This window comes from Acanthopagrus latus, chromosome 8, assembly GCF_904848185.1.
Source record: "Acanthopagrus latus isolate v.2019 chromosome 8, fAcaLat1.1, whole genome shotgun sequence".
Lineage (NCBI taxonomy): Eukaryota > Metazoa > Chordata > Actinopteri > Spariformes > Sparidae > Acanthopagrus > Acanthopagrus latus.
Window position 1 is genome coordinate 21,785,447 of NC_051046.1, and position 12,115 is coordinate 21,797,561.

Genomic DNA, 12,115 nt, shown 5'->3' on the forward strand with positions numbered 1-12,115 from the left:
TCCTCTATCTAAGTTTTGTGGAAATCTGTTTAGCAGTTTTTATCTAATCCTGCTCACAAACCAAAAAACAAACAAACACTGGAGCTGCTAACTAGTTTGTGAGATGTATTGATAGAAAGTTGATACTAAAACATTTATTTCACGTTTTTGTTTAACATTTTCCATAATCTAACAAGACATCTCTCAATTAACACATAAATAAATCAGTTTCTCCCCAAGGGATGAATAAAGTATATCATATCATATCATATCATATCGTATCCTATGGAATCATATCGCATCATATTTTTATTAAAAAATACAGTGAAAATCTGTAAATTAAATGAGAAAATTGCTGTACAATAACAGATTTATTTTTTGCAGTGCGCCTTTTTTCCAGATATGCATTGAATCAACAGGTTCCACTCAAGTGATATATAAGTCACGAGTCCACCCGCTGACATTAATACTGACTTAAGTAATAACAGCACAAACAGGAGTCATCCTCAACAGTCAAACAGGTACAAAGTCATCATGTGTGCCCTTGTACGGACTGTGTAACACAAGTACCAATTGAATGCCCTTCTCAGATAACTGTCATCACCTCCATGTAGAGGTGAGGATCCAGTCTGAAACAGAAGCCCAAATGTGTTTACCCGTCCGGAGGGTCAGAAGCAAGGACATGTGCCACCCTCTCCTTCCTGTGTCGCGGCATCTCAGTTACACTCACTGCAGCTGCTCCCCTCTGACCGTACTGCACCCCGATCTGCTTTAATCCATCCTTTAATGACAGCCTGCAGTGATTTTGTTTTTCCATGTTGCAACTTTTAGAAAACCCTCATTGATTCTGTATTAACTCGGCAGCCTTAATCACCTCTTCGGTGGCCCTGTCTTGTAATTATTGACTCGTAGAGTGTTGGCCTGAGGCCAGCTGTTTATCAAATCTGTCTCTTTTTTTTTTTCGTTTCCCTGTTGTAATTTATCTGCAGTCTTTCCTGGGAGCGTACACATCTCATAACTGGGATTAGTCTTACATTAGCGTAATTTGCTAAATAGAGACATTCGTCATTTTAAACTCCCTGGCATAATAATACTTAATATATCAATAAGTAACAGTGAGGTCTCAGTGGTGGGTTGAAATGCTGCACTGTACTGGAGTGCCCTCTCTTCAGATCAGCGTCATGGCTTAAAGGATTAAGAGAAGGTCAACAGTTGGTATGTCCTTTTTAATTACAAGTCTCTCACAATGTTCCTCATCTTTTAAATAACAAACAATCTAAAATTCTTTCAAACTTTAAAGAGAGAGTAGCTAAAAATGATGTATGTATACAGTATATGGAAACTGACTTTTTTTTTTTTTTTAGCGTTAAATCATAGAAACCTGTTCTAGCAGTAACCCAAAATAATATGAACCTGAAAAAGAGCGTAATATGTTGCCTTTCATGTTAGCATGCTAATATTTAATATTACATCTCAACAAAACATACAGCTGAGGCTAATTGTTTTTTGTAGGTATTTGGTCATTTATATGAAAGCACTAGACAAAATCAGAATATCATAATGAGACTAAGTCAGAAGATCACCCAGCTCAGTCCCATTGTGATTGAATTTCTGTCAACATTTTATGACAGTTTGTCCAATAGTTGTGTAGATATTTCACTCGGGGCCAAACTGTCTAAGAGCTAGCACAGCTAAAACACTTCCTCAGTGCAACTTTTGTTGGACACCTGATATGTAACTAATCCGGGTCAGTTTCAGTGTGAATGCACCATGTTGTGTCCATGTGTCCAGTTATTTCCCTATATCATTTCCTTGCTTGCTATGTTCCAGTCATGTGGCATTTAAAACTCAGCAGGGAAAGAGTAAGACAATGGCCTTTTTAAAGTGATGGATGTAGAAATGGAGGAGGAAGAAGGAGGAGGAGGAGGAGGAGGAGGACAGTGGACAGAAGCAAACAAGCAAGAATCAATGCCACTGACAGAAATCCCACTCTAAGTCCACTTGATCTATGTGCCACACAGACTTACACTGCCGTTGTCTGTCACAACAGTGTGACTTCATCCATTTGTAGGGTTATCCACCTTTTTCAACTCTGTTATACACCAGCCCCTCTCGATTTCTGTGGATTATTGTTCTGATCTCAATACTCTCAAGCTGATCACGCGTCTGCTGTCCATTGTCTCATCAATGAAGATGGAGAACTGCCTTCTCCAAAGCTAATTGGTCTCAGCCGGAGGTGAACATGTGTCGCGTAAAATGAAGTTATGTAGGGTTAAGTCACAAAAAGTCATCCAAGAAATGTTTTAAATTCCAGCAGCGACAGCATGTATCTGGGTGTGCTGCCAGATCAGACTGTATAAATGTAAATTTCATGCAAATGCACGAAAAAGGCATTAATAGTAGTGGAAAATACTATGAGAGGGGATGTGTTTCAGATCGAGCTTATGTGCTGCACCTCCATAAGACTCCCTTAAACGCACAACTTTACACCGTTCCCTCTTTCTCTGTTTCTCCTCCCACGTTAAAAATGAAATATGCTGATGTGATAAAACTGAAGCCATCTGAAAACAACACCTATTTTGGTCCACCTTGCTGATTATTTATGTTTTATTTTTAGAAGCCTGTAAGTTGGAATGAGAATAAACACCAGAATGGCTTACTGGCTCGAAATACAGGGATGCTGGGAGTCTGTTTCTTTTTCTCCTTCTCCACACACACACACACACACACACACATTGCTAGACCTTCCCTGCTGGCCTCAGAGGTGATAATCAGAGCGTTATGGCTGTACCTTCTGTGCAAAGTGTTCTTGCCATCTCTGCCTTCTGTTGACAGACAGGCCAACTTCATGTCAGTGATGAGCGTATCCTCTCGACTCAGTGGGCCCTCTGGACTCCGTGACCTGACCAAACTGCTTCATGAAACACTAGACTGAGAGGCAAATGGAAATGTTAAGGGGAATGCCTGATAAGTCGAAGCCGGTCCCTGTCCATGAATACAAATGTCCTCCTGCGAGATTGTTGATGCCCAGTTGCTGTTACTAAAGTGGTTCGACTAACAAGAGTCCTCAACCTTAAATGAGTGTTTTTCTTCTTTATCTCTCTCACTCCAGCAACCGCAGTTGCAGCCACAGCCCCAGCCCCAACCAATCCGCATAATTCAATCTCAGTCGGCGCAGCCCACCTCGTTGCCCAAGCCGGTGCCTTCCATCCAGCACACCACGCGGCCTCCTCGGCCGCCACATACGCCCCATGCCGCCAACCTGCCTAGCTGTCCCGGGCGCGGCAAGATGGCCAAGTTCCTCAGCCCCGAGGAGATGACCTCACGAGACTACTACTTTGACTCGTATGCACACTTTGGTATACATGAGGTACGCCTGTATGTCCTGTAAGAATAGACCACTTGCTTGATCTGTGCTGAATTACAAATGGAATTACAAATGCTTATTTTCCTTTAAAGGAGCACAAAAGCATTTTCTAATGGATTTTGGACAAGGGCTCCATTATTTATGTGATCGTAAAATAGAACAAAATCAGGCAAAACTTGCACAAATCTGCAAAGCATTTCAACTTTGGTAGGAAAAGTTGAGATTTGAGTTTCAAATACTAACTCTTTTGCTTTCCCCAACTCGTCAAATTCTGATGCTTTGGGATGGCGACCAACACAAACTGTAATATCCCTGAGCATCATTAATTGGCTAGCTGGGGAAAACCAAAATGTCAGTATTTGAGATATAAATAAAGGGAAATGAGCTTTCTTACAGATTGGACCATTTATGCCACTAAAGCCTTCATCATACTCCAGGATGAATGTGGCCACGTGTCAACTTGCACATGGATAGTGAAAGTGCAGGTGTTTCTATACACACGCCTAGAAGAACAGCTGTTGAATTTGGCTGGACAACATGAATATGTTAAGAAAGCAAACAGTCTGTGCAACTGCTTAACAAGAACAGGACCACTGATGAAATACAGTTTACCTTTCCAGTACATTTACACTCGATGTGCCTGTAGTGTGGACCGTCCCTCACAGAGCTGGGTCAATTAACGTCACTTGTCAGCATGCAGATTGTGGAAACCATGAATTGGTTGTACTAGTTACCCCCTATTTCTGCTGATGTTTGTTTCCATGTTGTTTTTTTCTTTAATTTCTCTGTCATTGTCTAGACCTCTGTACCGTGTGTTGGTAAGGCACTTTAATGATGATTATGTGTGACATTTTTCCTGACCTGAGCCTCCCAGGTAGCTCATCCTCCTGCCCTTTACTGCCCCAACAGCCAGCAACGACCAAATGCTAACTGTCAGAGATGGTTAGAACCACGGTGAGGTTCTACAGTTGAGAAAATAGTGAGTGTGCTCATGTGGTATTTCTTCGAGAATGGTGAAGTAATGGAGCAATTTTTTCAATATACTTGTTCACCTGTAAATATTTTTTTTATTTTCTATTTTTTATTTCTTAATGTGTCTTACATCTCCACTATTCAGGATGATATTTTAATCATTTCTATTGGAGTTCAGCAGCTTTGTAAATAACGGAGATCCTTAGTGTTAGAGGTTGTGTAAGAGGAGTTTCTACTGTGACCTGTGAAATGATTTTTCAAAATATCTTTAGATGTGGGTCAGGTGTATTTTTGTCATTTCTGAACATTCTTCACACTCACACATGCATGAACTCCGCCAGACAGGCGATGGAGACAGGCTGAGCCTGCAAGCTCATGGGATTTATTCAGACACCAACTATGGATTTGAATGTAGAACCATTGGGCTGCGATGTAATAGAGCAAGATTAGGTGAAGCCTGTGCCTGATTTGTCACCGCTCCACTGCAGATACCACAGCAAATCCAGGAGCCCACTGTCCAGCCAGTAATTCAGCAAAACAAATTGTTGCTCTCCACAGGGGTTAGCTGTGTCAACATCCTCCTGATATTATTTGTCATATGCTAAACCAGGAGATGCTGAAGGACGAAGTGAGGACGCTCACCTACAGGAACTCCATGTACCACAACAAGCATGTCTTCAAGGACAAAATAGTGCTGGATGTCGGGAGTGGGACTGGGATCCTGTCCATGTTCGCCGCCAAGGCAGGAGCGAAGCACGTGTATGGGGTAAGACGTGTTTCCTTTATCATGCTGTACCATCGGGGTCGACTCACTGTGGAGCCCAGCCTGACAAGCTGCTCACACTGTGTTGCATGTGTACGACTGGTTCCCCTGTGGGTCCCTGCATACATTTGAACCATTTCTCGCCGGACTCCCTTTAATTCTGGAGGAATATCTTGCGTGTCAGGCAGGTGATAAAAGTGTGTGGCCTCTCAGAAAGGTTGACAGGCTGAGTGATTTTGAGAGCTATTTCTGTTAACGTGCACTGGGGCAGAAGTAATTGCTAGTCAGGGCATGTCTGAGGATGCACGCTAGATACACACTGCTAGTTCGGGATAACCACGTGGAACCTATTTTTGTACATCAGCTCCAGACAGCGTGCATTTGCTCCAGGGAAGAAATGATTAACCTGGAACTGCCACGGGACTACCGGTTGGCATTATGTGCTTACGTGTTTGAGTGTGTAACTTCGCTTGCATCTCATGTTTTGTTTTCCCTCACTCTCCCGCTGCCTCGCTCAGTTCCTCTATCCCTCTCTTTGTGCTTTAAATTGGAATATCGCTTCAGCTTGTGCTTTTACCGCTGTCCATCTGGAAGGGTCTTATCCACAGAAACGGGGCTACGATTTCAGGGATTTAGTTCACCTTTGATTTAGATGCTCTCAGTGTGAGCCCCGCACCGAAGCTCATGCCTTCATCATAAAGACTCATGTGAAAGATGGGGCTCGTAAGGTGGAAGGACTGGGCTCTGGGCCAACAAGAACGCCACTCTGTCATATGGACCTTGTTACATTAAAAAAAGAAAAACTATGACCTCTGTTCTTGATCCCATTTAAAGACTGCCCGGTTCTGAATTCCATATGTAGCAGAGCAATAGGCCTACCCTTCTTATGATACATCCCACATTTCGACCACAGCCACAAATAATCAAACTGGAACTCAAATGTATTTGAAGACAAACACTTAAAGATCATTTGCTGTTTCTTCATTTGTTATGCTTTAAAGTCGTTCCCCTCCTTGGCGTGAAATGAATCACTCAAAAGAATGCAGGACATGCAAACAGTGGCTCGGGCAAATGCTGTCAGCAGAGGAAGTACACGTAGAACTCCACAAACACATAGCAGTATGCGGTATGTGGGACAAGCCCTAAAATAGACCGTGCAGCTACCTTTTTGCTACCTGCTCAGCTACCTGTGAGTGATTTTTAAATGTTAGACAGATCAGTATTCCAACAGTAATCACGGTAACAGAGAGTTTAGTTTAGTAACCCATGTCTCCCCTCCCTCTGCTCACGCACAAAAAGAGAAAACAAGTTTTCTGGTATCCCTGCCCACTTTATCCAATCAGGTACGAGAAGTCCATAAAGAGGCAGCCCTGTCTGCTCACAAACACACAGTGACATGGAGAGGAGGGAGGGGATTGCTAACTGCAAACACGGACAGGAGGTTAGCTACAACAATGACACTTACATCCGATTCAAGAGCAATGTCCAAAATGCATTACCAGGCAGGCGTCAGGATCAGACAGGCAACAAGAAGGCAAACTTATCCAGGTAAGAGACAGGGACAGTCTGGTAGTCATTGTTGAATGATCTGTTGATTATTGTTTTATGTTTGGACTATAAAAATGTCAGAAAACGGTAAAAAAAAAAAAAAAAAAAAAAAAAAAAAAGTCCATTATTGTATCCCAAAGTTCAAGAATTCTTGTTTTTTCCACAACTCAGATATCTTCTGTCACCAAGGAGAAAAGAAACAAGAAAATATTCAGGTTATCAAAATGCTTAGCTATATAGACCATAGATTTGAAAGAACAAAGCTTGACGATGAAACTTGCGTCCACAGGGTTTTGAGAGGACGGGAGGGTGTGGCTGGCTCTGCAGTGACTGTCGAGATTGTTCCAGGGAATAAAAGAAAAAAAAAATGAATTTATAAATAACCGAGACAGAATTCAGCCAGATGCTTTTCTAAATATTTCATAGACCATAAATGGGCCAGGGTGTGTTGAGCTGAATGCAAGGAACCACGAAACTTAAGTCTTTTTCTCCTGGATGAAACTTCATGCATCAGACATCAAAGCTTGTTCATGTTAGATGATGGTGCATTTTATCAATAATGCATGTGGACTCTTCAAATTCTTACATTTACAAGTGTGTCTCTTATCTTGCTTAACTTGTTTCAAACAAGTGTTATGCTGTCGTGACACCTGGGCGAAGTTAGAAAATTGCTCTTCCTGTGTCTCCAGCGAGGAGCACTATATTGGGAGCCCACAGGGAGCACTACAGTGACAGTGACTCCTCCTGACATTAGTGAGAGGTGCAGGAGGCACCGTGTGACGGTGTGTTGACTCTACACAACACCCGGAGGCCTCAGTACTCCCACTGAAGCATGAAGCTGATGGACATGTGGCTAATGGCTGTCGAGACGAGGAAGGAGATGAGGAATCATTACTAATTAGAGGGCTGTCAATGGCGGCCCTATTATCACCCGCCAACAGCACAGCAGTACAAGTGCACACGCGTGCAAACACCCGGTGCAACATTCTTGTTTTCTTCGGTTGATGCAGCCTTGTTTTAATGGGCAGATGCGTCAGTGTTGTGTGTTTGGTGTGTGTGGGCGCCACCAGCAACCTCCCTACTGGTTCTTCCAATAATAGGTAGTGGGGAAATAAGGGCGCCTGAGGGAAGCAGTGTTAATGGCTGGGCTATATACCAGCGTAAAGTACACTGCCTCTGTAACTGTCGAGGATTTTCCGCAAGTATCCCAAACAAGAAATCTCCGAGATATTTTTTTTTAATTTGGCCATCTCACAGTTGGTGTGTCGCTTGTAGAGCACATCTAATTGGTTTCTGCCTCTAAACTAAAAGCCCCCAAAGATTTCAGCCTGCTCTCTGCGCAAGGGTCCCCGCCTGGCTTTACTTTTTTTCCCTTTTTTTTTTTACGACTCAGAGCACCTAGAGTTCAACCAAGCGTCCGCCTGATTATGACCAGATGGAACTGTGTTGCAGCATGAAAAAAGTCCCCACACCTCCAGTCCCAGGGTTAGGTGGGAGAGAGCCCTCACTCTCAGGTGGAAATCTATACCCGCAGGCTGCTTGGCGCTTTGAGAGGTCGGTATTGACGAATGCCTCTAGCTGAATTATGTTTTTTTGTTTGGACGCCGCCGCTGAGAAGCGTCCAGAGTTTATTCTGACGAAATGAATGCGCGTTATTATGTTGTTACTATCGTGTTGTCATTGCTGGCACGTCAATAAATCACCTATTATTGGTGTGCAGAACAGAGAGTACCGAACGTGTCAAGCAGCTCAGGATGGAAAAGACAAGGTGCTGAAGAGAGGGCATGGAGGAGAGAATTGAGACAAAGTAAAAAGGCAGGGAGGTTGGGATACTTTGAAAGAATTTAAAATGTCAACAGAGTAATGAAACTAGACACCGAAGGTCCCAGCAGAGCTAAATGGCTAGTTGCAGTTGAGCACCGACTAATCTTCACCTTAATTACTTGGAGTAAGATGCTCTGGCAGCGATTCAGAGGCTGGTCACCTTGTAATATCCATCCCTTCATATTCTTTTATCGCCCGCTGTTTTTCCGATTGACTCCAGGATGCCTCTTGCATTGCTAAATTAACCTCGGTGCGTGGTGTCAGATGATAATTCCTTCCTTGCTTGCTACTCGCTGCAGTCAGGCTCACGAGTCACAAACATACAGCAAGTGATAAAAAGCTACTTAATGCTATCAAGCGCTGCAGACCAGAAAAAATCCCCTCAACAGAACACCTTTGCAAACTGAAAACTGGTCAGCCAGGTGCAGCTGCCCAGTTTTTGTGATCTTTTTTGTATAAAGAAATAAGTCACTGGGAAGTGGCATCAACTAAAATAGGTAACCAGGTGCAGGCTGACAGTGTTTTATTTAGGAAAGGAATGGAAACCTTCCGCAGAGAGAGGCTCAACAAGGGTGACCTTGTTTTCTACACTGCAGAGAAATTGGTGATGGCTGCGGTGTTGGACTGACATTCATGCTCGGATCAATAACTCCAAAAATAAAAGACTCAATTCTGGACGTGTCTTTATTGCAAATCAGACAAGGAACTGGAGTGCACTGTGATAAATCCAGTGGGAGCCGTGTGAAAAACAGCGAAGGGATTGTAACTGACTGTACACGGGACATAAATGTTCTGAAAAAATACTGTCATCTGTCTTTAGCAGTAGTGGAACTTCACTTGAGGATTTCCATTTTATGCTACTTTCTACTTCTCCGTCACTACATTTCAGGAGAAAACACTCTGTTTTAACACTAGAAGTGCCAGAATTCCACAACTTCAGTACTGAAACTGCCTAAGTGGTCATTCAGTCTCGTCTTCAGGGGTTGTTACAATCACAGCTTGTCATAACAAATGTAGGAGATTTCTTTGGTTGCTGTTATTTTTATTTTCCGAAATTTTCGTCAAGCTGGGACATTCTTGAACTCTTGTTGGTCAACAAACACTGATGAACAAGAAATTAAAGATGAAGAGTCCTTCTGTTTCCTAATCCACACAGGTTGACAGGATTAATAGTTGTTTTTGGCCTTGTCTTTGCAGCTGAATTTATAGTATGCTTGCTCTTGTAGAGCCGCAACGGAAACGTAGTTTGTCTTTTAAACGAGGCATCCGGGTCGATATTAGTACAGAGGAAACATCTAAAGCCTCCTGAATCTGCATTACAGGCAAAATGAGGACATGTTATTGCAAGAGCGATAGACATTCCATTAAAGATATTCCTCCTAAAGCTTCCCAGTCCTTCATTTATGGTGACTTAATTAGTATTTTTCTTTTTTTCTTCTGCCAGATTGAATGTTCCAGTATATCAGAGTACTCAGAGAGGATCATCAAGTCCAACCACCTCGACAGTGGTAAGAGCTGCAGCTGTTCCTCTCCTCTGTTCCCTCCTTTTCTGATGACACTGCTTCTTCTGCAGAGAGGGAAGCAACAAGCCTGGTTAGAGTCGTGACAGAGATAGTGACAGAGGAGGAGGGAGAGGGAGGGAAGGCGGGCAGGTATGCATGAAGGCGAGAAGGCGAGGGAGAAGATGGGTGGGCATCTGTGAGGATGGACCTGTGTTAATCATTACATGCTGCACTGAACCGGCTCATTTGTATTCATTTGCACGAACACGCTCCCGACTTACTCGACTTCAAAGCATGTGGGTGATCATAATACTTCTTCTAAAACAAATTTCGCTGACTGTAAATCGACCAAATGGTGGCTCTGTAAACCTCCCTGTCAGCCAGTGTCCTATCTATAAACCTATGAATATCAAGTATGCAACAGTAATTGAGAAGAGAGTTAACACACGGCTCTGACTGACTTTTCAAACTGTGAATAAGCAGGAAGCAATCACCGTTTGGAGTAACAGGGTTCACATGTCATCCTGACAGACGCTCGTATCACCGGGGACGCTCTTCAGTAACTTCTTGATGAGGCAGAACAAACAAAGCTGAAGTCAGCTAATCCCAGGCAGGGGAAAGATCCACGCCTCCCGTCTAAACCCCAGCTGGGCAGATTTCTATAAGAACACTGTGGCTGCCATGTTAGCACACTAACAAATGTTTCACCACTCTTTTTTCACTGATGCTGATTTAAAAGACATGTTGTTTGTTGCAGTGATCACCATCTTCAAAGGCAAGGTGGAGGAGGTGGAGCTTCCTGTTGAGAAGGTTGACATCATAATATCTGAGTGGATGGGCTACTGCCTCTTCTATGAATCCATGCTTAACACCGTCATCTTTGCCAGGGACAAGTGGCTGGTAATGATGTGTGTGTGTCTGTCTGTCTGTGCTGATGTGTGTATACACTTAATGTTGTAGTATGTAAGTTGAACCTGCAGTAACATCAGTAAAAAATATACCTTAGAGAACTGGAAAAACCTTTAACCTCCCTTTGTTATCATCAGTTGTTTTGTCTTTTTATATGATTTTGCAATATTGTCTCATTCTTATGAGGGGGAATAATTAAAAAACTAATTATAAATATATACGTTTGCTGGCTAACTGGCATTTTGAATAAAAAGATGGTGATGGTATGCAACATATTTCACCCCTCCCTGGTACTGGGTGATTTATTGGGTGAACTAGGAAACATATCATCTGATCATAGAAAGTTTTATCACATGAATAAGAATTCTGTTAAAATTAGCAGGATTTTTATATTATTCTATCGCAAATGTCTTGTTATTTTTCCAGAATCTTTTGCTATTGAAAAATGATAGTTGTAATCATGTAGTCTAGTCTATATTCCAGTCTGCATGCTGAGGGGACAATAACACCACATGGTTTAAACTTGTACTTGGCCGAGGAATGAAAATGTCACCAATGCTGTAATGTAGACCTTTCGTACTGTGTTCAGGATGATTTGTGACTTATTCTCTTGCCTCCTCTGTCAAACAGAAACCCGGTGGATTAATGTTTCCTGACCGCGCCTCTCTGTATGTGGTGGCCATTGAGGACAGGCAGTACAAAGACTTCAAAATACATTGTAAGTTAAGTATGAAAGCTTGTATGTGGGACTGGAAGTGTGTATTAGATCTATTAGAAATGCTTTGTAGCTTTTTGTTGGCCATAACCAGGATTATTTCTTTACATTGCAAATGAACTGTGGATGTAGAACACACCACACCTCCACGCCTCCACACCTCTGCCTCGGCGTGGGTGCTCTTCAAATGATTTTGAACTTTCCCTCAGGCATAACACTGGGGGCGTTAACTGATATTGTAAGTCAACAGGCCTCTCCATCTGAGCATCATTCCATTCCGAAGCTGTCAGGAGGACTGTGGGCGATGTTTTGCTGCTGGACACAGAGCAGTAGGACAGTGTCAGAGTCTGTGTGAAGCCAGTGCACAATCCAAATGACAAAAGGCATGCAAACAGAACAATAGCTAAAAGGCCTCCTACTCAGGCTCCCTCTTACATCTGGGAAATTACAAAACCACACTGCACCATAAAATATCCATGTCGTATACAGTGTAAATATTTGCCCGGATACTTTTGTCCAGTCTGTAGCGGTGAGAG

The 12,115-nt window shown here is 42.8% G+C and overlaps 1 protein-coding gene across 1 annotated transcript in view; it reads left to right on the forward strand.

Moving 5' to 3' along the window:
- LOC119024709 (protein arginine N-methyltransferase 8-B) overlaps positions 1–12,115 on the forward strand; it is a 28,763-nt gene that overhangs the window by 2,279 nt on the left and 14,369 nt on the right. Inside the window, exons 2-6 of the mRNA XM_037107722.1 lie at positions 3,092–3,349; positions 4,929–5,084; positions 9,898–9,961; positions 10,713–10,855; positions 11,495–11,582. Coding sequence (XP_036963617.1) covers positions 3,092–3,349; positions 4,929–5,084; positions 9,898–9,961; positions 10,713–10,855; positions 11,495–11,582 — 709 coding nt within the window. The remainder of the gene's footprint in view (positions 1–3,091; positions 3,350–4,928; positions 5,085–9,897; positions 9,962–10,712; positions 10,856–11,494; positions 11,583–12,115) is intronic.